Source organism: Abramis brama (genome assembly GCF_963993115.1).
Source record: "Abramis brama genome assembly, chromosome: 7".
NCBI lineage: Eukaryota > Metazoa > Chordata > Actinopteri > Cypriniformes > Leuciscidae > Abramis > Abramis brama.
In genome coordinates, this window is record NC_139969.1 from 3,386,572 (window position 1) to 3,409,600 (window position 23,029).

The 23,029-nt window shown below is 36.0% G+C and overlaps 3 protein-coding genes across 4 annotated transcripts in view; all 3 read right to left on the minus strand.

Moving 5' to 3' along the window:
• Window positions 1-777: 777 nt before the first annotated feature.
• Window positions 778-9,775, minus strand: cib3 (calcium and integrin binding family member 3; the record flags this gene model as incomplete). 2 transcript variants are annotated; one of them, XM_084119075.1, is made up of 6 exons in its annotated part: window positions 778-799; window positions 2,102-2,297; window positions 5,486-5,633; window positions 8,428-8,539; window positions 8,884-8,918; window positions 9,725-9,775. In XM_084119075.1, the coding sequence occupies 6 exons, from the start codon at window positions 9,773-9,775 to the stop codon at window positions 778-780; spliced, it is 564 nt and encodes a 187-aa protein (XP_083975201.1). The 2 variants fall into 2 exon arrangements, with proteins under 2 accessions (XP_083975201.1, XP_083975202.1); XM_084119076.1 differs by lacking the exons at window positions 8,428-8,539; window positions 8,884-8,918.
• Window positions 9,776-11,902: 2,127 nt separating this feature from the next.
• Window positions 11,903-17,247, minus strand: admp (anti-dorsalizing morphogenic protein; the record flags this gene model as incomplete). The annotated part of the gene is made up of 5 exons (XM_084119218.1): window positions 11,903-12,330; window positions 13,718-13,910; window positions 15,493-15,615; window positions 15,698-15,834; window positions 16,947-17,247. The coding sequence occupies 5 exons, from the start codon at window positions 17,245-17,247 to the stop codon at window positions 11,903-11,905; spliced, it is 1,182 nt and encodes a 393-aa protein (XP_083975344.1).
• Window positions 17,248-18,763: 1,516 nt separating this feature from the next.
• The window catches only part of pnhd (pinhead), an 8,351-nt gene continuing 4,085 nt past the window's right edge, over window positions 18,764-23,029 (minus strand). The window contains exons 6-7 of the mRNA XM_084120834.1: window positions 21,441-21,499; window positions 18,764-19,105 (exon numbers count right to left, since the gene is read on the minus strand). Coding sequence (XP_083976960.1) covers window positions 18,955-19,105; window positions 21,441-21,499 — 210 coding nt within the window. The 3' untranslated portion in view covers window positions 18,764-18,954. The remainder of the gene's footprint in view (window positions 19,106-21,440; window positions 21,500-23,029) is intronic.

The following is a 23,029-nucleotide window of genomic DNA, read 5'->3' on the forward strand; positions in this document are numbered from 1 at the left end:
GAGGACAGTCTACTGGTTTAAAACATGTTTGGTTGTAATAATGGACCTTAGACGTGATTTAATCTGGCCTTAGGGTGTTTTAAAGTGATCAAATAAAATGCACAAATAACTATAACAGACAGCTGGCGAAATTTTTTTATTTGATATGCAGACAAACCAAGTGGAAAAGAACATTAGCAAACAGGTACCGCTTTCTGTCTTAAACGCTTTGCAGTCATGTAGTGTTTATTGAGCAGTATGTCCGTCTAGTTTGTCTCATGTACTTCTTGATTTGATTTGAAACGACTGTCATCCATATCATTTACGGATTCTTTTATACGACCATTGTTTTCACTCGTCGATTGTGAGGTTACTGGGGAGATTGGTTAAATTACATTTTTGGTAAGAAAAAAAAAGAGAAAAGAAACAATTGTAAATAACTCTAAAAAGAGATCTACTTAAATTGTACTGTACTTTCTAAAACATTGAAAAACTGATCTACAGTTTTTGTAGATATCTGTACTTTTGATTTATTAAAACAAGATTCTTTTAAGAGATGTGTCTGTGTGTGTGTTTAATATATTCATTTTCAGGCACATTATTGGCTTGTCTTAATGTTCAAGATAAGAATTGTTGTGTTTTATTTTTGAACATTAATATTCTTCTTATGTTAGTACAGGTGTCTACTTTATTTTAAACTTTACCGTGCGCGACACCATCTGTTCCTGACTTCTGAATCTGCAGAGAAAGTTCTTACATCGTCTTATGAAAGTAAATGTCCTGTTGGTCAGGTGATCTTCATATCCTGATGTGGAAGGTGCTGGAAGCCAGAAGATTAAGATCTTATTAACAGCGAGCTCTTATCAAAAGCATCTGTACAGGTGAAACTTGGAAGTTATAATTTTGATGATTATGGTTTACAGCTTATGAAAACCCCAAATTCAAAAAAAATTATCTCAGAAAATTTGAATATTACATGAAATCAATAAAAAAAAAGGATTTTAAATACAGAAATGTCAGCCCTCTGAAAAGTATAATCATGCATATGTATATAGTTATATATACTAAATATGGTTTCACCTTTTAATTTGAATTACTGAAATACACAAACTTTTGCACAATATTCTAATTTTTCAAGTTTCATCTGTATACACACAATCTGTTAACAGCAGCGTGCATGGAGCAAAACTACATGTGCTCATAATGTGTTTACAGCCTGGCCAAAAATTATGTTGGCATAATTTATGTTTCATTATGTCATTACAAATAAAACAATCCAAGCACAACTAAGCAAATCTTTCACACATTTTTAATAATATTTGAAAAAAGGGGGAAGACTTTTGGTCATAACTGTACATGTCATAATAAAAGTTAAAAAAAAAAAATCGAGGGGACAAATATTGCGCTTTAATGAAAAAGTATAGGTCATGTGAAAGTTACCAGAGTTTATCTGGTCATTGCATGAGATTAAAGACATAGTTGGTTAAAGGAAATCCAGCTTTTAATATTGTTTATATGTCTATGTGGTGTTTTTAATATGCTTTAAGACAAACCATGTGTAAATTCATAAGTCGACAGCATTGCTGAGTATTTCCTCCTTAAAACTGCAGTGAACCAAAGACAGTCTCAAAAACACGCTTTGAAATCGCTGGTGTTTCTGACGCCACAAACTACCTTGTAACCAATCAGATCAACGTATGATCGTCAACCAGTGGATCTCTGAGCTGAGTGAGTGAGTGGAGGCGGGGCTCATTTGCATATTCATAGAACCGCGTATACTAAATGAGGCAAGGGTGTCGAGTTACATTCAAGATATTATAAGCCATGAAGATTTTTTCAAGGAAAATTTTTTCAAATATGTAATTTTGGTGATCAAAGATGAGTTTTAAGGGATTATATGATTGACTACAGGGGGACTTTAAGTAATAGTATCACAGCAGTTTCATGCCAACACGTCATGTTTATTTGTTATGAATATTATGCTTAGAAAATCAACATATTCAAACCACAGATGCTATGTTTAAACCAATATATTCATTTAAAATAGAAAAAATTTCATTTGAAAACCATTAAATGAAATATCAAAATAAACTGAACAGAAAAGTGTGTGTGTAACTGTTACCTGAGGAAATCAGGCGCTCTCACGATCATGTGCTGGAAATCCTCCAGAGATAATCGCCCATCGTTGTCCAGATCAGCTTCATCAATCACCTTCTCACACACCATCCTCACCTCATCCTCGGTCAGCTCGTTGCGGGTCAGTCTGTTTAAGGTTTTCTCCAGGTCGGATTTACAGATGAAGTCATCGTTGTTGAAATCTAGAGGGAGAAACGAGACGAGGGCGAGTTCTGCAAGTAAATAAATCACTATTAAAATGGGCAAATAAAAATTAACATTATTTATCATGAAAGGCACTTAATTTGTGTCTAACATGTAGTTTAAGTTACAAATAAAATAAATTAATAAAACCTTTTAATGCAACTTTTAATTGCGTTAGTCAATTGCTTAATTTTTATGCAGAAAAAGAAAATTCTGGCTTAAAGAAATACTTTTAGAAGTTGTTTTTCATAATAATAATAATCGTTAGCATCTTTCACAGACACAAGACATTTAACAATGCAAAAATCAAAAGAAATCAATGTCCAGATTGTTACCGTTAACTTTTTATACATAAATTAACCCATTTTAAATGTGTATTTATTTGTCTTAATGTGATTAATTTTTTAGAATAACTAGAACACTCGTGATTTTAACGGTGAAAAACTGTTAATAGGCTAACAGAAAGTTTCCATACTATATACTGTAAATAACTGTGATAGATCTTACTGTACATTTAATGTAATTTTACAGTAAAATATGAGAAACCTTCAAATTGACATTCCTACAAATCTCTGGGTTACACTTCACATTTGATGTATTTTTGTTGAAATAACTATGTTTCTTCATAGTTTTTTCTAATCAGTTATGTACATTAGGGTTTTATGTTACATTTAATGTTGTTAAATTAATGTTTATTGCATTTTTAAAATTCCATGTGTGTTACCATGATGGTGTTTAGTGTTCGTGTGAATGACACTGTGCAGCTTCTATATATTAATATTCACTTTCTTATGGGAAATCTGCTTGTGATGAGCTTTGATTCATCATGTGACATTCATCACCTCTGTGATTGGTGGTTGTCAGTGTATTACAATGGTATAAAACAGATATTAATTCTTCAGTAGATCAGTAAATTAACATTATAAGATAATGAAATACGTTGTTTTTTACTGTAAATTGAAATTATGTCTGTAAAGCCTAAAATTTTGCTACCGTATTTTTTACTGTAAATTTCTGGCAACCACAGCTGCCAGTTTTTTTACCGTAAATTTTACGGAATTTTTTTTTTACAGTGCTTTACAGTTTATTTATAGGTTACAAGACACCCATAGTATGCCACAGTAAACCCGTTTGTAAACTTTATGCTTTGAACATTCTTAACAATTAATCCTTCAGTGTGTTCAGTCTGAATAATTTCAACATACTCTCTTGTTCCCATCATTGATCGCTATTGTTTGAGAGCGTTATCATTTACCCCGTGTTAATGTTGCATGAGAACAGAGTCTTTTCTGATGACAGCAGCAGATCAGGTTCTCTGAGATCTTTTAATTAGACAGCCGCCGAACACAGATATGAACAGAGCTTTCCATAAGCAGTTCCAACTTTAATGAACGTCTGAATTATTGATATTCTTGCGTCAGTTAAGGTTCTGCGGGTTCATCTCTACATGAATAGGAACAGAAGATTGAGATCAGGTCATAGTATCGAATGATCTCATATGCACTGACTTATAGGCCTCTCCCCACCATGTCCTTTGAGGATCATTATTAAAAACGTTTTTGTTAATTGAAAAATCACAAATAAATTAGTAGGCATACATGTTAGATTAAAGTTTCTATTTAAGAATTTTCATGTATTAATCGCTTTTTATTGCCAATGTGTGAACAGCTTTTAAAGCATTTCTTTTTTTTAAACGAGACCTTCCCCGATCTCCTAGGTTGTCTATGAAAGCCTATAGACTTATTTTTCTGTGAAGGATTCGGGACGTTTTTGCCGGGAAAATCAAAAGGATGTGACAGTAACGCGCGCTACTGAAATTCATTCAATGATGCATAAATGAATGCTTATGTTCAGGATAATGCAGAAAGAGCCATTCTGTACTGTAATGTCAATGTGTTATGCAAAGAAAAGGGATTAATTAAAACTAGCCTCTCACATAGTCAGATCTATACAGTCTAATTTAGGCTAGGCTACTTTATAATCAACTATCATAACAGTGTAATTTTAATTACCTCGCAGAGCTGGTGCAAACATTCACATCGATATGATCAGATGCTTTCTGAACTGCTGTTTATTTATGTGTGTTTATTTTGTAATTGATAGAAGAGCGTGCAGCATTTTTACATCTTCATCTAAACGTCGCTCTCAGCTGTGTGTTCGGCGTCTGGATGTTCGTACATCACAGTAAACTACGGTTTTCCCGACTTCTTTTTACTTCTCAGCAAAAAAAAAAAAAAGAAAAAAAAAGAAAAAGAACTTCGCCAAGTAATTCGGGTCATTGATTCAAGTTCAGTCTCTTACCTGTGCACGAGACTCCCGAGTGCGAGCACGAGCAATAAGTTACTGGCTGCAGTTCACTTAATGGCCACCAGTGTCGCTAATAACAAGAGTTTCTGAATTCTTATAAACATCTACATACATGCCTACTTAAACTTATTTTATTTAGTTGCCACGGCAACATTTCTAATTGTTGTTTAGTTGAAACATGAAAATCAATAACTGGAATAAAAACTAAAACACTAAAATAGCTAAATACTAAATATAGCCTAAATGAAATAAAAATAAATTAAACCTAAATAGTAATGTTTACAAAAATAGTAAAAAAAACAAAACAAATATAAACATGAAAACAAATTAATAAAAAAATATATAAAAGCATATAAATAATACTAAACACTGGTTCTTTCAAACAGAACATCAGTCAGAAAATCGAGTGATTATTATTCAGTTACATCCATCATTCTAGTTAAAATGAATGGTTGAATGAGTAGTTATAGGATCTGGACTGGAGTGACTTTACCAGCTCACAGAGTGCAGAAAATATAAAAAGTGCAAAAAGGGGAATGAGTAGTTTAGCATAATTCCTTTAACAAACCCTATAAAGGGTTGCTAGTCCTGCATCGAAATGTTGATTAACGGTGCGGTCACATTTACCGTTTCCCGGCGAAATTTCGCAGCCGATATCCAGTAGTTTCAATAGAAATTTTGTGTGAGGTGAAACATTTCCACACACAAATTTTGCTCATGTTCAAGTTGGTCACGTGAATTTGCCTCACTATCCATCACAAAACTGCTTGGTTCATTTGAAAGTGACTTTAGTGCTGTGCTTTACATGCTACGCTGTTGACAAGCAGATCATAGACCCTTTTTTGCCCACGAGATTTCGTGACCGCACCTTAAGACTGACCGTATATCCTAAAAGCGTAATACGCCTTCAGGTCCCGCGGGGCCATTTCACTGAGCACTGAAAACATGTCCAGAAAGTCGTCCAAAGTCATGTTTCCTTCTCCATCCTCTGAGAAGACCTCAGCGATCCTCTGCCTGAATGGATTATCCTAAATAAAAGATGACATTTTATTCTTAAATGTGTAGCCTACATGCAGTTCATAACTACCCAGCCAAATATGTCCATGTGAGCCCCACATGGGTTTTATCTGGGTTAGATGGGCGTCATCTGGGCATGGGCTCAATGTGGGCCCCAGTTAAATTGCCCATTATTGTTTATTTGAGGGTCCCATAAGAGCCACATTTGGGCTTTATTATATTTAATTGATTACTTTTTAAGTGGGCTATTCCATTTGTTTTATATGCATCGATATGACAATTTTGGCCGATCCCGCTAATTCTTTATATCTGAGAGCCGATAACCGATATATTGGCCGATAAATCTAAATCCACATTTTTATATAATTTTTGAGAGCCTGATTACAAAAACAAAAGTCTCACCATTAAAAGCACACAATTAGAATGTTCTCATTATAATATTATGTAGCCGATATGACGGCACATGTTGCACTGAACTGTATTTTCCTTTTTCGAAGTGATTTCAATCATATTTCAAGCAATTCAATGTTGAACAGTGCACATCTGAAGTGTCTCAGCTGAAGGAAATAATCCACTATTTATCGGCTTTAATATATCGGCCAAATTTTCTTATCAAGCCGATAACATTAAACATCGGCCGATACCGATATGGTGGCCGATATATCGTGCATAATAATTTAATATACAATGATAATCCATGATCCTTTTACTCTTTATTTATATGTATCTATAAAATGCATGCTCAAATAAGCACTTTCATCACCTTCTCCACGAGCCACAATGATTGGCGTGTGCCTTCCTGCAAATCCCGAGAAAAAAAACAAAAAACATTGTCACGATCCCTGTCTCGTGGTCCTTTGTTGTATTTATGCACTTTTATTTTGAAATATATGTTCTGCTACATTTGAGCAAGGAAGAAGAGAGGCGAGAATTCACTTTCAGCAAAGTTTATTAAAATCTAAAAGCAAAGTTAATCCAAACTGAGGCCTAAATCAGAACCATAAGCAGGAAAATGGAACAAAAAAGAAGGAACTTAACAGTTTTACATACTAAGACTGAAACACGGGGTATAAATAACACAGGATAACAAGAGGGAAACGAGGAACACCCGAGACTGATTAATCATAAGGAAACAAACCGGTCTCTACAGAAACAAAGGCAAACAAGAAAGGGGAAACATTGCAACAAAGTGAACAGAAAATACACTTCAAAATAAAAGTGCATAAATACAACAAAGGACCTAGAGACAGGGATAGTGACAAACTACCCCCCCCCCCCCCACACACACACACACACACTTGAACACTACACTGTAAAAAGTGAACAGTTGGATCAACTTAAAAAAATTACTTCAATTGGTAACACCTAAAGAAATTAAGTTTTCTCAACTTAAATTATCACGTTTTTCACGATAAAATGTGATAATTTAAGTTGAGAAAACTTAATTTCTATATGGGATATAATAATTTCTACAAGGGATATAAATGAATTTATTAATTTAATTTATAAATTTCTTAATTTCTACAAGGGATATAAATTCTCTCAAGGTAAGAAGATATGTATATTTGACTTTATATTAACCAAGTTTTACTGTTGCTTTTATATAATTGGATAATTTTGAAAGATTTTGAAACACACTAATTCGATTTCATGGAGCTCTCTAAAGCCGATGATCTGAATTACTGATGTCAAGTCCGTTTCATTTCCGCGAACCGGTTCTTTCGGACTTTCATCAACCCGAAACTAAAGTTCGATTCAGTTCTATTAATGAATCAGCTCGACCGGTTACTTCATATTAATCGGGTTCAACCGGCTCAAAAGAATGATTCGCTCAAGAACCGAACATCACTCATTTTTATCCTGATGCTTTCAAGAGGTTTTATCTTAAAGTTCAATATAAAAAATTTACACATTCTGAGTTGAAGTCTTTTACTTTACATCTGAAATATTTAATAACGCAATTTGAGAGCACCACATAAAATTTTAGGACAGGTTTATATAGGCTAGCCTATATATATATATATATATATATATATATAGCATTTTAACAGATTTGGGGTGGTTTGAACGTGAATTTTGCATAGTAGTAAATTATTTGACCCACTGGAATCTTTAAAGAAATTAATAAATGGGGCTTAATTTTCCCCCACTGTGGTCCAGTGAGTGTGATCACGAATGTGAGCCCCATAAGGTTATTATGTGCAGCCCACCTCGGCCCCATTATTAGCACCACTAAACTAAACTATGGACCCATTATGTGTCCCTATGGGAAAATATACACGGGCCATGGACAAATTTCTTTCGGCCCCATTTGGGTTTCCTATGCAGGGCCCAAGTGACAGGCCATCAAAAACCCATATGGGGCCCACATGGAAATGTTGGCTGGGTAGGGCCTATTTACATTTTGCTTGCATCCCAGTGACGGTGCTTACTTTACTTTTTTTCTTTTTACTAAAAAAAAAACAAAACAAAAAAACTCATACTATTCATGTCACAGGGATTCATACAAAATCGGCACCTCTGAAAATCTTAATTATGATTAATACTTTACTAGTGGTATTTCACTGGGACTCTAGTCTAGACAGTTAAAACAGTGTATCATATATATTGCATAAGGTCTGTTTCTGTGTCTCTCAGCTAAATGCTGCAGGACTGTTTCCTCTTCACTAATGCTTCACAAATTAAACTGAGTTGTCGGTTCTCTTGAGTTGCGAGGATCTGATAACGCTTATAACCCCACCAAGACTGCGATCAATTAGTAGGAGTTTCATAATAGATGAGGAACACAGATGAGATGCGCTGTACCTTCAGCTCCGGCATGCTGCCAATGAGCTCGTACGGCAAACGCACGTCCGGTCCCGTGGTGTAGTCCAGCGGCACGAGCTGGGGAGCCAAATCACGGTATCGGTGAAACAGTCTGGGGAAAGACAACGTGCATGAAGACATTGTATAGAAGTAGACCTATATGACATATTCATACTGTTTATGCATGGGTGCCGCCTATTTAGTGACTAAAAAATGCTGGGTTGTTTCAACTCAACTCTGAAAAAGCCTCTAAGCTGCACTATAAAAAATGCTGGGTTGTTTTAACCCAATTTGGGGGTCAAATATGGACAAACCCAAACGTTGGGTTAAAAATGTAACCCAACGGCTGAGTTAGTCCATATTTGACCCCCAAATTGGGTTAAAACAACCTAGCATTTTTTAGTTTCAGCCACATTAAACACACAAGTACTTTTTTATGAAAACTGCGTATCTCACCTCAGAATTTCTTTTCTGGTGAAATAAGTGCAGTCCTTCAAAATGAAGCAAAAACATGCAATGATTTACAAAGCAGCATTATTCATGCTCATTTTTTATTGTTTAAGGAAAATCATAATGAGGTGCAAAGTATGCATTCATACATATTCATGAATATAGCTGATAACCATAACAGTTTGAATATCACTCTTATCTTGACCATTTTAACTTTAAACCTTGCTATATAGACTATTTCACAAAAGTGCACTAATTTTTACAGTTTTCAAATGTAATTGCATTTTTAAGATGCAGGTGAGATATACACAGTTCAAAAGTTTGGGGTTATATTTAAAAAATAAAAATAATTAAAATGCTTTTATATTGCAAAATGATGTTTTTGACATTTGACAATGTAAAGACATTTATTAATGTTGCAAAATATTGTATTTCAAATAAATGTTGTTCTTTTGAACTTTCTGTTCATCAAAGAATTCTTTTCTTTTTTTTTTACCACAGATTCAACAAAAATATGAGGCAGCACAACTGTTTTCAACACTGATAATAATAATAAATGTTGATCTTGAGCAGCAAATCATCATATTAGGATGATTTCTGAAGGATCATGTGACACTGCAGACTGGAGTAATGATGCTGAAAATTCAGCTTTAATCACAGGAATAAATTACATTTTACAATACATTCACATAGAAAACAGTCGTTTTAAAGTGTATCATTTTGATCAAATAAATGCAGCCTATCCTGAAAATAAGAGACTTTTGTCAAAAGCACTGAAGATTCTTACCGACCCCAAAGTTTTGAACGGTTGTGCAATATCCATAATAACGATCTCAGATGGCCTGACCTGATATGCGTCCAGTTGCTGGGATGTGAAGATGGTCTGTTTGTTCCCCATCCTCGCAGTGCCATGGCAAACTCCCTGTGGTCTGCAGCGTATGCCAGCAGATATTTCAGATATGAAATACTGGCACAAAAGGCCTTGGTGAGACACGGCAGATCAGGTGTCGGCCTTCAGTTCTTTTATAATGGCAGTATTTCATCATTTAGCTGCCATGAATGGCGGTCTCTCTCTCTGGCGTGAATGCGCGCTGTCGGTCAAACAGAGAGCGGGGTTAACAGCGTCAGATTACTGACTGATTCACCCAGAGCAAAAACTGCTAACCTGACATTGTTTCACTAAGGACCTGATGTTTTTTTTTTTTACTCTGTTGAAACCATTAAAAAATGATTTTGCTGGTATAAATGCTGCATTTATTTGAGCAAAAATAAAGTAAAAACAGTAATATTGTGAAATAGTATTACAATTTCAAATAACATACTGCCTGTGTGTGTGTGTGTGTATGTGTGTCTACTTAACTATATTTTGGGGACAAATTTGTACCCAGAAGTGACCAAAATCTCCAAAAAACCTTCCTTTGGGGACGTCCTCATTTGTAAATCTGGTATAAAAATAAAATAATTAAAGTTTTTTTGAAAATGTAAAAATGCAGAAAGTTTTGTGTGATGGGTAGGTTTAGGGTTCGGGGTTAGTGTGTGTGTGTGTGTGTGACAGTTAAGCAATAAATTCTATGCTAAGTTTATATTTTGTATTTAAAAAAATTCTGGTTTTTTTTGTTTTTTTAGGAGTTAAATGTGACCCAGGCATTAGATTCACCTCTTTCATCCTGGTTTCAGTAATTTTCCTGATAAAATTTTGACTAGAGATCTCGTGAAACGCAGCCTGGTGTACTGTGTTCATATGCATCTCAATTATGGCATTAAATATGCAAGCATTCGTGCACTAGTTGACCATTGTGAGTTTAATTGGTTGGCACAGAAGCTGAACGGTATCAGTTGATCCTGTGGAAGCCCTGCAGCTGTTTTACTTCTTACCCCTTGTTTTCTCTCTCTCTCTCTTTTACTTTCACTCTATAGCAGACGATCCGCTCATACTCTACCTGTCACCTGTTGCTTTTGTTGGCCCCTTTCCTATATGATCCCATGGGAAGACACATGGACAGATCAGATCAGATGCTGTATATAACAGAGCAAAGTCACTGCATGTTACATCAGAAAAATGTCATGCTTTGTTGATCGTCCTTTTAAAGGTGTTTGTATTTGCAATATATGGCACGAACCACAGAAATAAAACCTCATCCATCATTTTTGTAAATTTATATTAGACTTTATAATAGTTCACAACATGCAATGTACCAATTTCCATATTTTACAAGTGACCGACTCAAGCTCCTCCATATATAAAAAATTCATGTCTATTTACATATTTTACAACTTTATCCTTGCACAAAAGTCCAGTCCAGATTCACAGCATAAACACTGCTGGCATCCCAGCAAGCAATATACGTCATTTCATCGTCTAGGTTAACTATAGACCCTATATAGTCCGGCTATTAATAACACACTTCAAGCCAAAATAACCTTGAATTTGGTTACATGTCGTTTTTGCCAAAATAACTTGCGAGATGTATGATATTCCATCATGTAAGCAAAGGAGTTTGTTCATTTCTTCACTCATTTCATTTCTTTATCTAATTGATGACAAGTCTATTCTCGGGCGATGGTTTACACGTCTAGTACGTTTTCACTGACAGCCCAAATTTGGCCTTGTTTTAGCCTAGACGTCTGTGTTTGGACGGCTATTAGACGTCTTTTAAACGTAAAATTGCTTGCTGGGAATCCTCAACACCTGTTGATGTTGTGCTTTGTTCTGCTGTTCTGCTTTGTTGATCTTCCTTTTAAAGGTGTTTGTATTTGAAATATATGACAAGAATAAAAATAAAAATAATCCCTCGTCCATCATTTTTGTGTAAGAATTTATTTAGACTTTATAATAGTTCACAACATGCAATGTACAAATTTACATCTTTTACAAGTGACCGACTCAAGCTCCTCCATATATTAAAATTTCATGTCTATTTACATATTTTTACAATTTCATCCTGACACAAAAGTCCAGTTTAAACACTGCTGGCAATCCTCAAAACCTCAGTGAGTCGCAGTTTTGACAGAACAACGATGTTTCTCAGTGACAGCCGCAGCTTCCCGCCACCATATCATCATACTGCTTCAGCACCACGTTCTCGTCGTCGTCGAAGTACAGCAGGTTGATGCTGAAGAGTTTGTCTGGGACGCAGCAGGGCGTCTCGATGCCTCTGGTCAGTTTGAGGGCGTTGATGATGGACTGGACCGTGGCGTGGTTGGTCGGCCTCATGTTCTGACCCAGGGGAAACGGACAGGAGCCTTTGCAGTGGTAAGCGTTGTATCCGCGCGGAGACACGATCCACCCCGACCAGCCGATCTCCTCGAAGTCCACGTAGAGAGGCAGACGCTGACACGGCATCTTCTCTGCGCTGTCGTCAAAGTCTGCGGATCGAGCGCTTCGACGGGCCGCCGCGGGGAGAGGGAGGCTGGGAAACGGGAGACTTGCTCCAACGGGAGAATCATCTGAACCTGAAGAGAAGGAGGAGTGCAGGTTAGAACCATAGACGGAAAAAAAATATGGACGTAGTGTCCGTGACGTCACCCGTAGGTTTCTGAAGAGCAGTTTTGAAGGCAAAAGTGGGCGGAGCCGGCCGGCGCCATCTTGGCCGCACGTCACTCACGGATAAACGAACAATGGTCAAAGAGGCGATTAGCTGAGGTGACGTGACGCTAACAGAAAGCAGACAAACGGCTAGTAGTGACATCAGTGGCAATCCACCTGTCACTCAAGTGGCCACGCCCTTAATTATGCAGAATTTTAAAGCTTAATATAATTTAAACCGATGAGATATAAAAAAAATCACCCCCCTCACAGTCGTCATGAAGGGCAAAATTAGCTATATAGACCAAAACCCCTTTTTGAACCAGGCTGTAAATATGTTTTTTTCTGAGGTAAAGTTGGGCAGTTTAACATGGGGGTCTATGGGGCTGACTCTCTTATGGAGCCTGTCTCTAGTGGCCAGTTGATGAATTGCAGTTTAACTCACTTCAGTGTTGGATTCAAGAGAGAGACACGAAGGTTGCCGCTTAGTTGGACGGTGCCGCCGACCCTAAATATGATCATACTTGTGTGAGGAGCCCCTAACTTTAAAAAAAAAAATGAAAGTGTATTTTTCAAATATATATATATATATATATATATATATATTGTTAACTAGTAATATATTTTATCATACATTTATTTTTTATACTATACTTTCCATATTACTATATTAAAAGTATGTTCCCAATTCATCCAAAAAAAAAAAAAATATTATAAATGTGTAAAATCATTTCCATTCAGTGTTATTTTAGATTTTTTAAAAAGAAGTCTAAATATGTTATATAGGTATATATATAAATACATAAAAGTTTTTTTTATATTTTATTTCAAGTAATGTTTATTGTATTTCAAGTAATGGAAATATGTTTTAGTTTTAGTTAGGTATAATAACGCTGTTTCTATTGCATTACTACATGTTTTTATACTCTCTATAGTACTGTACTGTATTATTTTATTTATTTAAGTATTGTTTTTGTTTTTTTACATTTATTTAAACTATTTTTATTTTAATAAATTAATCAAGTTTATGTTTTATTATTTACTAAATATTTTATAATGAATAATATACCATATTTTATTTACTATATCACTTATTTATTTATTTTTTGCTTGTTTTTTTTTAACCATTTACTTGTTAAATTTTTCCACAGGCCCCCAAACTCCCTGGTTTGAATAAGCGCTAGTTTAAAGCAAGACATCTTGAAATGTATTTATTTGAGTCTATCCAGTGCTGTTTTGGGTAGAGATCCTGTATATGAGAAGCAGGAGACTGTACTCAGTCTAAGAGATAATAAAGAGATGCATATGTCCTACCTTTCGGAGTCTCAAGAGAAGCCGCCCGCCTGCCGTCGTCGGTGAACAGGACCAGCATGGGCTGTTTGCTGTGATGATGATGACGGTCTGATGCGAAACGCACGCTCTTCAGGTCCATCTGAAGACCTGCCAGAGTCCTCACCGAGACCAGGACCCCCAGATTACTGCCCTCATCTGACGTCCAAGAGCGCACCTTCCAGATACAATCATTACATTGTTTAAATTAATACATTTTTAGCTAACTGTGATTTTGCATGTGTACATTTCCTCTGATAACAGATCAGTCTAAATTGTAATGTTGGACTCATGCATTTTCTGTAAAGCTGCTTTGAAATGATGTGTATTGTGAAAAGCGCTATACAAATAAATGTGCATTGAATTGAACTGAATAAACAGAAATGTAGTTAGTCAATGTATTTGCACAAGCAACTGTTCTAAAACACATTCAGCTACCGGTCTGCATAGGCAGCTACCTTTTAATTTAAACAAAACCTGAGATTACGTTTACATGCAACCTAATAATCCGTTAGTAATGGGATTGACGGCTCAATCGGACTGAAAAGCCTTCATGTAAACGCCTTAATTGATCCAATTGAGCTCTATCCGATTGAAAGGGTCGGTTTATTCCTTTTCTTTTTTTTTTTTGGTGGTAAATTATGTGTAGGTAAATCATGTTATGTGTTATGTATATTGTGTTGCATCTGTTATCTCGAATGCCCAAGATGAATTTCTCCGTCAGGAGACAATAAAGGCTAATCAAATCAAATCAAATTCTAATCCGATCGAGACGACATGTAAACACTTGATCGGATTGAAAACCGAAACTGAAAGCACTGCGCATGTGCAATGATGTATGACGCGCGTAACGAGCTGTTATTCCTGTTGAATAAAGTCTCATATAAATGAGTGTCCCGTCATTCTTAAATTCTCCTTGGACTCAGCGTCTGTGAAGTGGAGCCGGACAACGGCCCACCAGTCGTTGTTTCGGATTGTCATCCACAGATGACTGGTTTTGGGCAGTTTTACTGCGTGATAAATATAAACAGCAAGGCACAACAGTTCATATGTCATAGTCTCCAAATTATGACCAGAAATGGATAAATATTAAGTCCAATGTAGAATGGTATTATATAAACGCACATCAACCCGATCACATGTTTGGCCGTTATGTTAAACACTACGTTCAGATTCATCAGTCGGAATGAATTCAGTCTGAATATATTTGCCTACAAAACTAAACTTTTAAACAAATGCTAAAAACATTCGGATCAAATACTCAATATTTTTGGTAATACTGTTGAATTCCTATTTTAATTATGAAATGTGGAATTGCATGAGAGCATATCTTTAAAAGTATAAGTGAAGAGTTCAGATGCAAAAGCCTCTAAGTGCCATCTGAAATATTCTTCTAGAATGATCATTTTTATCAAGCTTGTATATTTAAGTTCAGTAATTTCACTTAAATGGCAATGCAAATTACCTATTAATTGTCATTTAAGTGAAATTCCTGAACTTAAATATACGAGCTTGATAAAAATGAACATTCTAGAAGAAAATTTCTGATGGCACTTAGAGGCTTTTGCATCTGAACTCTTCAAGTGTAGTTGTATGTTTTAGTGTGAAGTTTAACTTTAGGCATGTACCAAAATATTTAAATGTGAAGTTTTGATAATGGCTCATTAACCGATATTGCTCGGACGCTATTGACCCTCCGTCCGATTGAAACAATTGTGCGTGTAAATCGCTCATTTTCGTTCATAGCCAAGGCTACTTACGGCTTGAGTGATGGTGAAGACCTCCCAGCCGCTGGAATGGATGGGAACCAGTCTGGACGAGAGCAGCTTCTTCCCTTGCGAGACGTTCTTTTTACTGCTGTCCAGAACCTGATAGACACTGACCTGTAGAGAAACACCACTTCCATGATTAACCAGAAGAACTTACTTTTGTTGATTTCCTCGGGAGTGTAATATAGGAGCGTACCTGACAGAAGTGATGTCTGTTGAAGGCGAGAGACGCTTGAGGTCTGAGCTTGAACAGATGAAGCTCGGCTGTCAGGATCTTCTCACTCTTGGCCACCGTGGACATGTTGAAGAGAAACTCCACGTGCTCACTGTGCACTACAGAGAGATGGACAGAGAATTCATGATGCGAAATGACACGTACTTTGTGCATTTTTACAGTGAGGCCTGTAACTATCATCACAAAAAACAACAACAACTCGATATTCAGGAAAGCGGCTGATCAATATCAGTTAATGAGCCATTCTCAAAACTTCACATTTACATATTTTGGTACATGCCTAAAGTTAAACTTCACACTACACTAAAACATACAACTTCACTTATACTTTTAAAGATATGCTCTTATGCAATTCCACATTTCATAATTAAAATAGGTATTACCAAATATTGAGTATTTGATTACCTGGTTTAGTTGACCAAATGTTTCTCATGATTCAGGCATTTGTTTAAAAGTTTAGTTTTGTAGACAAATATATTCAGTGCTGTGTAGATTAATTACAAATCGTAGTCAGTTACTTATTCCAAATTACATGAAAAATATTACAGTTAGTAACTTAATCCATCACGTAAACATTTAAGGTAATACAATCTGACTACTTTTAGATTACTTTTGACAACTTGTTTATCTTGTACCATATTGATATAAAAATACATATAGAAAGAAAATGTATTTTTGTTATCAACAACATGAATAATGAATTAATAATTTAATGCCATTGTGAGAATAACATGTAGCCTAACCATGTAATCAATAAAAAATTACTAGTCTGATTACAAGTATTTTAAAATGTAACAAATCTAATTACAAGTAATTGATTTTTGGATTACATGTGATCAGTTTTTGAAAACTCGGTTGTTTCAACCCATTTTTGGGTCACATATGGACAAACCCAACGGTTGGTTGGTTTATGTATTTATTTATTAAACCCAGCGGTTGGTTTACTTTTTAAAATGTTTAAAATCCAAAGGTTGGTAATTTTTGGTAATTGTTTAAATCCAGCGGTTGGCTTCATTTCTTACATTTTTAAACCCAACGTTTGGGTTTGTCCATATGTGACCCAAACATGGGTTGAAACAACCCATCATTTTTAGAATGAGCGCATTGTGAGAAGACGACAACTGCTCTCCAACACTTTTCCATCCCAAATGTTCTTTGTTATGTCCACTGTCCCACTTCAAATGAAAAAAGAAATCAGAAAGTATCTTACGTTTATCGAAGAAGCTTCGGACCGTGTTTCCCTCCAGGAGCGAGGGGTCTTTGGTGACCCCGTCCACATCTGCGATGGTGTTGTACAGGTCCAGCATGTACTGGGGAGGCTGTTTGTGTCCCCGAACCAGTGCAGCAGGAGGATCCTCCATCCCAAACACCTCCAAAAGCCTCTTAATCGCCTCGGAACGCACTTCTTCAGACTCGTTCTGCACTGGAAAGTGGTTTTCCAGGTAATTGAGAGACGGTCTGCTGATGGCGAGTCCCATCATCACGGAGATCCAGATCACTGCAGGCAACATGATGATGAAATCCTCAGAGACGGTGTTTGGTTGGCTGGAACTGGACTAACTGAAGCTCCACCGGAGTGGCACCGGTTTATATGATGTTGGGCCAAAGTCTTCGGTCAACAGCCATAAAGAGCTGCTATTTAGTCGCAAATGTAAATCAACAATCAGTGAATGTAAAGCAAATCTAATGGCGGTGTTAACGAGGTGCGAACAGGACTGGTGGTCCTCGAGAGATCCTGGGAGGAAATTAGTGTTTATCAAATGTGCATTGCTGTAAATAAGCCCTATATATTTAGATTAAAGAAAAAGGTTAAATCTATAGGTAAGATATTTTAATGCATTACATTTCGCCCGTCTTGAAGAGTCTTTTGCGCGCGGTTTGCGCGCGACGGGTGGTTAACTACCTTCAGAATGGATCCATTAACTGAGACAAAACGAGGATAATGGGATACAGGGAACGATTATTTCGAAAGCATGCGCCCTGTGTTTTCATGTTAATGGCACACACACCTGCTCAAACAGAGATTTGAGTCTGAGCAAATTAAAAATCACCTCATTTTAACACGCAGGACTGGATTTGCATAAATGAGCTCAATCCTCGTCGAGTTTGAATCAATAGATAGTTAATGTAATTGTGAGTGAGTTTTCTGGGCGGTTTAGACTAGTTTAATTTCTCATCTGGTGTGTTTGTTTTCATTAGGGCTCATTATAGTGTGTTTGAATCCCCTGATCCGTGTGGAGATTTATTAATATAGGCTACTCATGGGTGGCAGGATCTCTTCTTATCATATAGGAGCTTGATGTTGTTTTAAGATTAATGAACTTTTGCAATCAGTTATTTTAGTTTTTGAGTTGTTGTGACTCATTTTATTCACATAATCTTTTGAGATTCAAAATCAAAGAAGGCCATGACTGAAGCATCATTATATGCCTCTCAAACCCTGATAGACTATCTATATTAAATTATCTATCTATCTATCTATCTATCTATCTATCTATCTATCTATCTATCTATCTATCTATCTATCTATCTGTCTGTCTGTCTGTATATCTATCTATCTATCTATCTGTCTGTCTGTATATCTATCTATCTGTCTGTCTATATCTATCTATCTATATGTCTGTCTGTCTATATATATATATGTCTATCTGTCTATATATATATGTGTGTGTCTATCTATCTATCTATCTATGTCTGTCTGTCTGTCTATATATGTCTATCTGTCTATATATATATGTATGTATGTGTGTCTATCTATCCATCTATCCATCTATCTATCTATCTATCTGTCTGTCTGTCTGTCTGTCTGTATGTCTAACTTTGAATTCCATCTCTATAAATATTTAGTTGGGATTACAGTATTTTGTAGGCTATTTTGCATATGCGACGCCTCTTTGTCATTTGCATGTCTTGCTAATGCCTTAATTATTGGTTGATTTGTAACGTGATTTAAAGCTGAGACATGATTTGCATGTGTAACACTCTTTAGTGCATCTTGTCATGTAGTCCAAAGATGGTAGACTGAAAGATTTTCAAACATAGATTTTATTTACAAAATACTTTTTACAAAATAATTTACATATATTACAGATATATTTGAACGGCATCATGCTTTTAAATTGCCCTTCATTAACGCACAACCCCAAACATGACATTAGGGCCATGCAAATGATCAAATTCATGTAGTCGCTGAAGTCTTCCAGTGGGTGGCGCTGTGTTTAAGACTGGCATAGACATGAAGTGATGGCCAGAACGGTGCGGATCTGTCCGTGTTGACTGAGGAAAGTGTGGCTCTCGTAGTCTTGAGGAACACAAGCGTTGCCCTGTCCTTCAGCCCACAGCAGACATTCCCCGAGATCCGACGCACTCCTGCAGAAACACACAGTTCAGTTCAATTCACATTTATTTCTATAGCGCTTTTCACAATACACATCTTTCATCAGGTCCACATTACAAGTTAGAGTGATCTGTTATCAGAGGTAACTGTCTAAGTTATGTATTTCAGATATACAAAAATCACAGTTCGCTAAAAATGTATTAATTTAAACAATCCATAGTGAACATCTCCAAAACCCTCACTGCACTCAAATCATCAGTGCCAAAGCTTTAAAGGTGCACTAAATAACCTTTCCATTGTGTAAAAACTGTTTCACTCCTGAAATAATGAGTAATACTTTTAGCAAATCTGTTTAAAATGCTGGAAATGTTCCACTAGTGTGTTTCCTCATATAAGTTTTGAACAAAAGCACACATTATAATGAAAAAAATAATGATTTCTCACTAAAAACCTTTTGTCAGTCAAACTATTTTTTACATTTGTTCATTAACGTTTACAAAAACTGTTTAAAATTGTTAATGTTAATAGAAACCTCACACTAAACTTGAACTTATCTTTCATTTAGGACAGAAGCAATTATAACAGAAATATATATTCTACATCTATTAATCCTATTTACATTTATATTTTACACTACTGGTCAAAAGTTTGGAATAATGTTTATTTTATTTTATTTTTTAAAGTAAGTCTCTTATGCTCATTCAGGTTGCATTTATTTGATCAAAAATACAGTTAAAAAATGTTTCTGCATAATTAGCTGCAGATCTGCATATTAGAATGATTTCAGAAGGATCATGTGACAGTGAAGACTGGAGTAATGATGCTGAAAATTCAGCTTTAATCACAGGAATAAATTACATTTTACAATATATTCACATAGAAAACAGCTATTTTAAATTGTAATAATATTTCACAATATTACTATGTATATTTTAATTTTGCTTAAATAAATGCAGCCTAAATGAGCATAAGAAACTTCTTTCAAAAAACATTAAAAAATGTGTGTGAGTGTGTTTCATCATGTCACCAAAACTACCCTGAAAAATTAAATCACCATGGTACTTTTGATAATACATTAGAAAACAAAGGCAATTTCACTTATACAATAACTAAAATAGAAACTGTTGTATTTCTGCTTTGATTTAAAGACTAAAAGAAGTGTTGAAGTAAACTGTTGTGTTTTGGTGTGCACTGTATAGGGTGTGTGTGTGTGTACTTGTACATCTATCTTTGTGAGGACTGGTTTGCGTTTTAGACCATTGGAGTGAGGACAAAGAGAGTAAAGTGAGGACATTTTGGCCGGTCCTCAGTTTCTGAGAGCCTTTAAAGGCCTGTTTGAGGGTCAAGACTTGGTTTTAGGGATAAGGTTATAATGAGGTTAAGGGTCGGTTTAGGGTCAGGGTTCAGGTTAGGCACTTAGTTTTAAATGGTTAGGGTATGGAACTTGAGATTGCATTGTGTCAATGAATGTCCTCACAAAGATAGATGTACAAGAATGTGTGTGTGTGTGTGTGTGGCCTGGTAAACCCTACATTATGGGGACAAACAAAGATGGCAATATCTGAATTCCTTGTGGGGATATTTTTTGGTCCCCATGAGGAAAACAGCTTATAAATCACAGAATGAGTTTTTTGAAAATGTAAAAATGCAGAAAGTTTTGTGTGATGGGTAGGTTTAGGGGTCGGGTTAGTGTGTGTGTGTGTGTGTGATGGGTAGGTTTAGGGATCGAGTTAGTGTGTGTGTGTGTGTGATGGGTAGGTTTAGGGGTCGGGTTAGTGTGTGTGTGTGTGTGTGTGTGTGTGTGTTTGATGGGTAGGTTTAGGGATCGAGTTAGTGTGTGTGTGTGTGTGTGTGTGTGTGATGGGTAGGTTTAGGGGTCGGGTTAGTGTGTGTGTGATGGGTAGGTTTAGGGGTCGGGTTAGTGTGTGTGTGATGGGTAGGTTTAGGGATCGAGTTAGTGTGTGTGTGTGTGATGGGTAGGTTTAGGGGTCGGGTTAGTGTGTGTGTGTGTGATGGGTAGGTTTGGGGTCGGGTTAGTGTGTGTGTGTGTGTGTGTGTGTGTGATGGGTAGGTTTAGGGGTCGGGTTAGTGTGTGTGTGTGTGTGTGTGTTTGATGGGTAGGTTTAGGGGTCGGGTTAGTGTGTGTGTGTGTGTGTGATAGATAGGTTTAGGGGTCGGGTTAGTGTGTGTGTGTGTGTGTGTGTGTGTGTGTGTGATAGGTAAGTTTAGGGGTCAGGTTAGTGCAAGTTAAGAGAATATACAGTTTGTACAGTATAAAAATCATGATGTCTATGAAGAGTCCCCATAAAACGTGTGTGTGTGTGTGTTTGCTCAGCTGTGTGTAAGGTGGGATATTCCGGCGTGTACCTGAGAAGACAGCGGCTCCCCGAGGTGCAGCTTCCCAAACATCTGCCGACATCTATTTCCTGTAAGAAAATTAGCAACACAAGAGAGAGAAGCCATCAGTTCAGCGCCTGCTGTTAATGCGGGACGGCCCGTTAACATGCGAAGTGCTTTGATTTGGCACCTGCAGGGACCATTTGTGTCCTCCTCACACCTTTTACGAGACCGGCGACAGACAGAGAACATCTGACACACATGTGTTCAATAAGCACAATGCAGATCGCACTAAACTTCACCATGACAAGATTTAACTTCATCTCTGTTTTAGAAATTAACTTTTACTTAATATGATCATTGGAACTGATTTTCTGGGCATTTATAGAGATTTCAAATACTTAAAAGTCACACTAAACTTGATATCTCTACGGAATATGATGAAAAGCGTAAAATATGACGAATTAAGGAGCCTTTTTTTGTGCATGTTAAATATTTGGGACATTTTGTCACTTTTAATGGCACTTAGCCTCACAGAATTAACCAGGATTATATTAACAAGGATTCATGTTAAATTCAAAGCATTTGGTGTTACTGAGCATTTCTTTCATTTTAGCATAGCCTATCTGTAAGGGACTTTCTAGCACTAAGTAGTTATTTAGTGTGTAACATCTTCTTCATGCATATCAACACTTGAGCTCATTGTTGTCCAATCAGGGAAATGCAAATTGGAAATGTTTGGAGGGGGGAAGAAATGGATCAGGATCCTGATGTTTTTGTCTAACAAATGGGAAAACAAGCATGGATCACATGGAAATGACTAATTTCCTCTTTGACTGAAAGCCTTTACTGGTGTGAGATCCTGGATAAAGACTGTAAAAAATGACATGATCAATAAGTTGAACATATGTCATATGAACATATGAGAACATATGTCTTTACTTTAACTCATCAAAAAAAAGTAAATTCAACCCTTTTTAAAGTCAGTTTAATATATTTTAAGTTGAAATCACTTATGTTTAACATCAACAACCTTTATGCTAGTTTTTCAACTACATTTTGCCATGTCTTTGATTCAAACTCAACCAGACAGATTTACATTTGATGGTTGAACCCAGCTAACACATATACGTATGTTCTAAAAACATTTAACGTTCCAGTTAAGTTATAAAAATATTTTTTTTCTGAAAGTTCTCTGGATGTTCAAAATTTGTTTTGGAACATTCTATTTTAGAATTTTGCAAACATTATAGGAATGTTACTTTTAAATGTTCTCTGAACGTTCTAAAACTTTTTTTTTATGTTTTTTTTTTTTTTTTTTTTTGAATGTTACTTTTGAATTTTTTTTAAACCATCAGATCACCATCCAACTAAAACGTTTCAGGAAAAAAACAGACTTTTTATGAACAATGTAAAAATAATAACATTTTTAGGACGTTATTAAAGACCACATAACTCTTACTAAACATTCTATTAACGTTACTGGAAGAAACTTTGTTCATAACTTTAAAATGACCTTTCCAAAAGAGATGAAATCACAATTAGAAACGATTCCCTGTTTGAAAACTCTGGGAACTGTGTTTAAAACCTAATGTTGTGCAAACCAGTTTTATTCACAT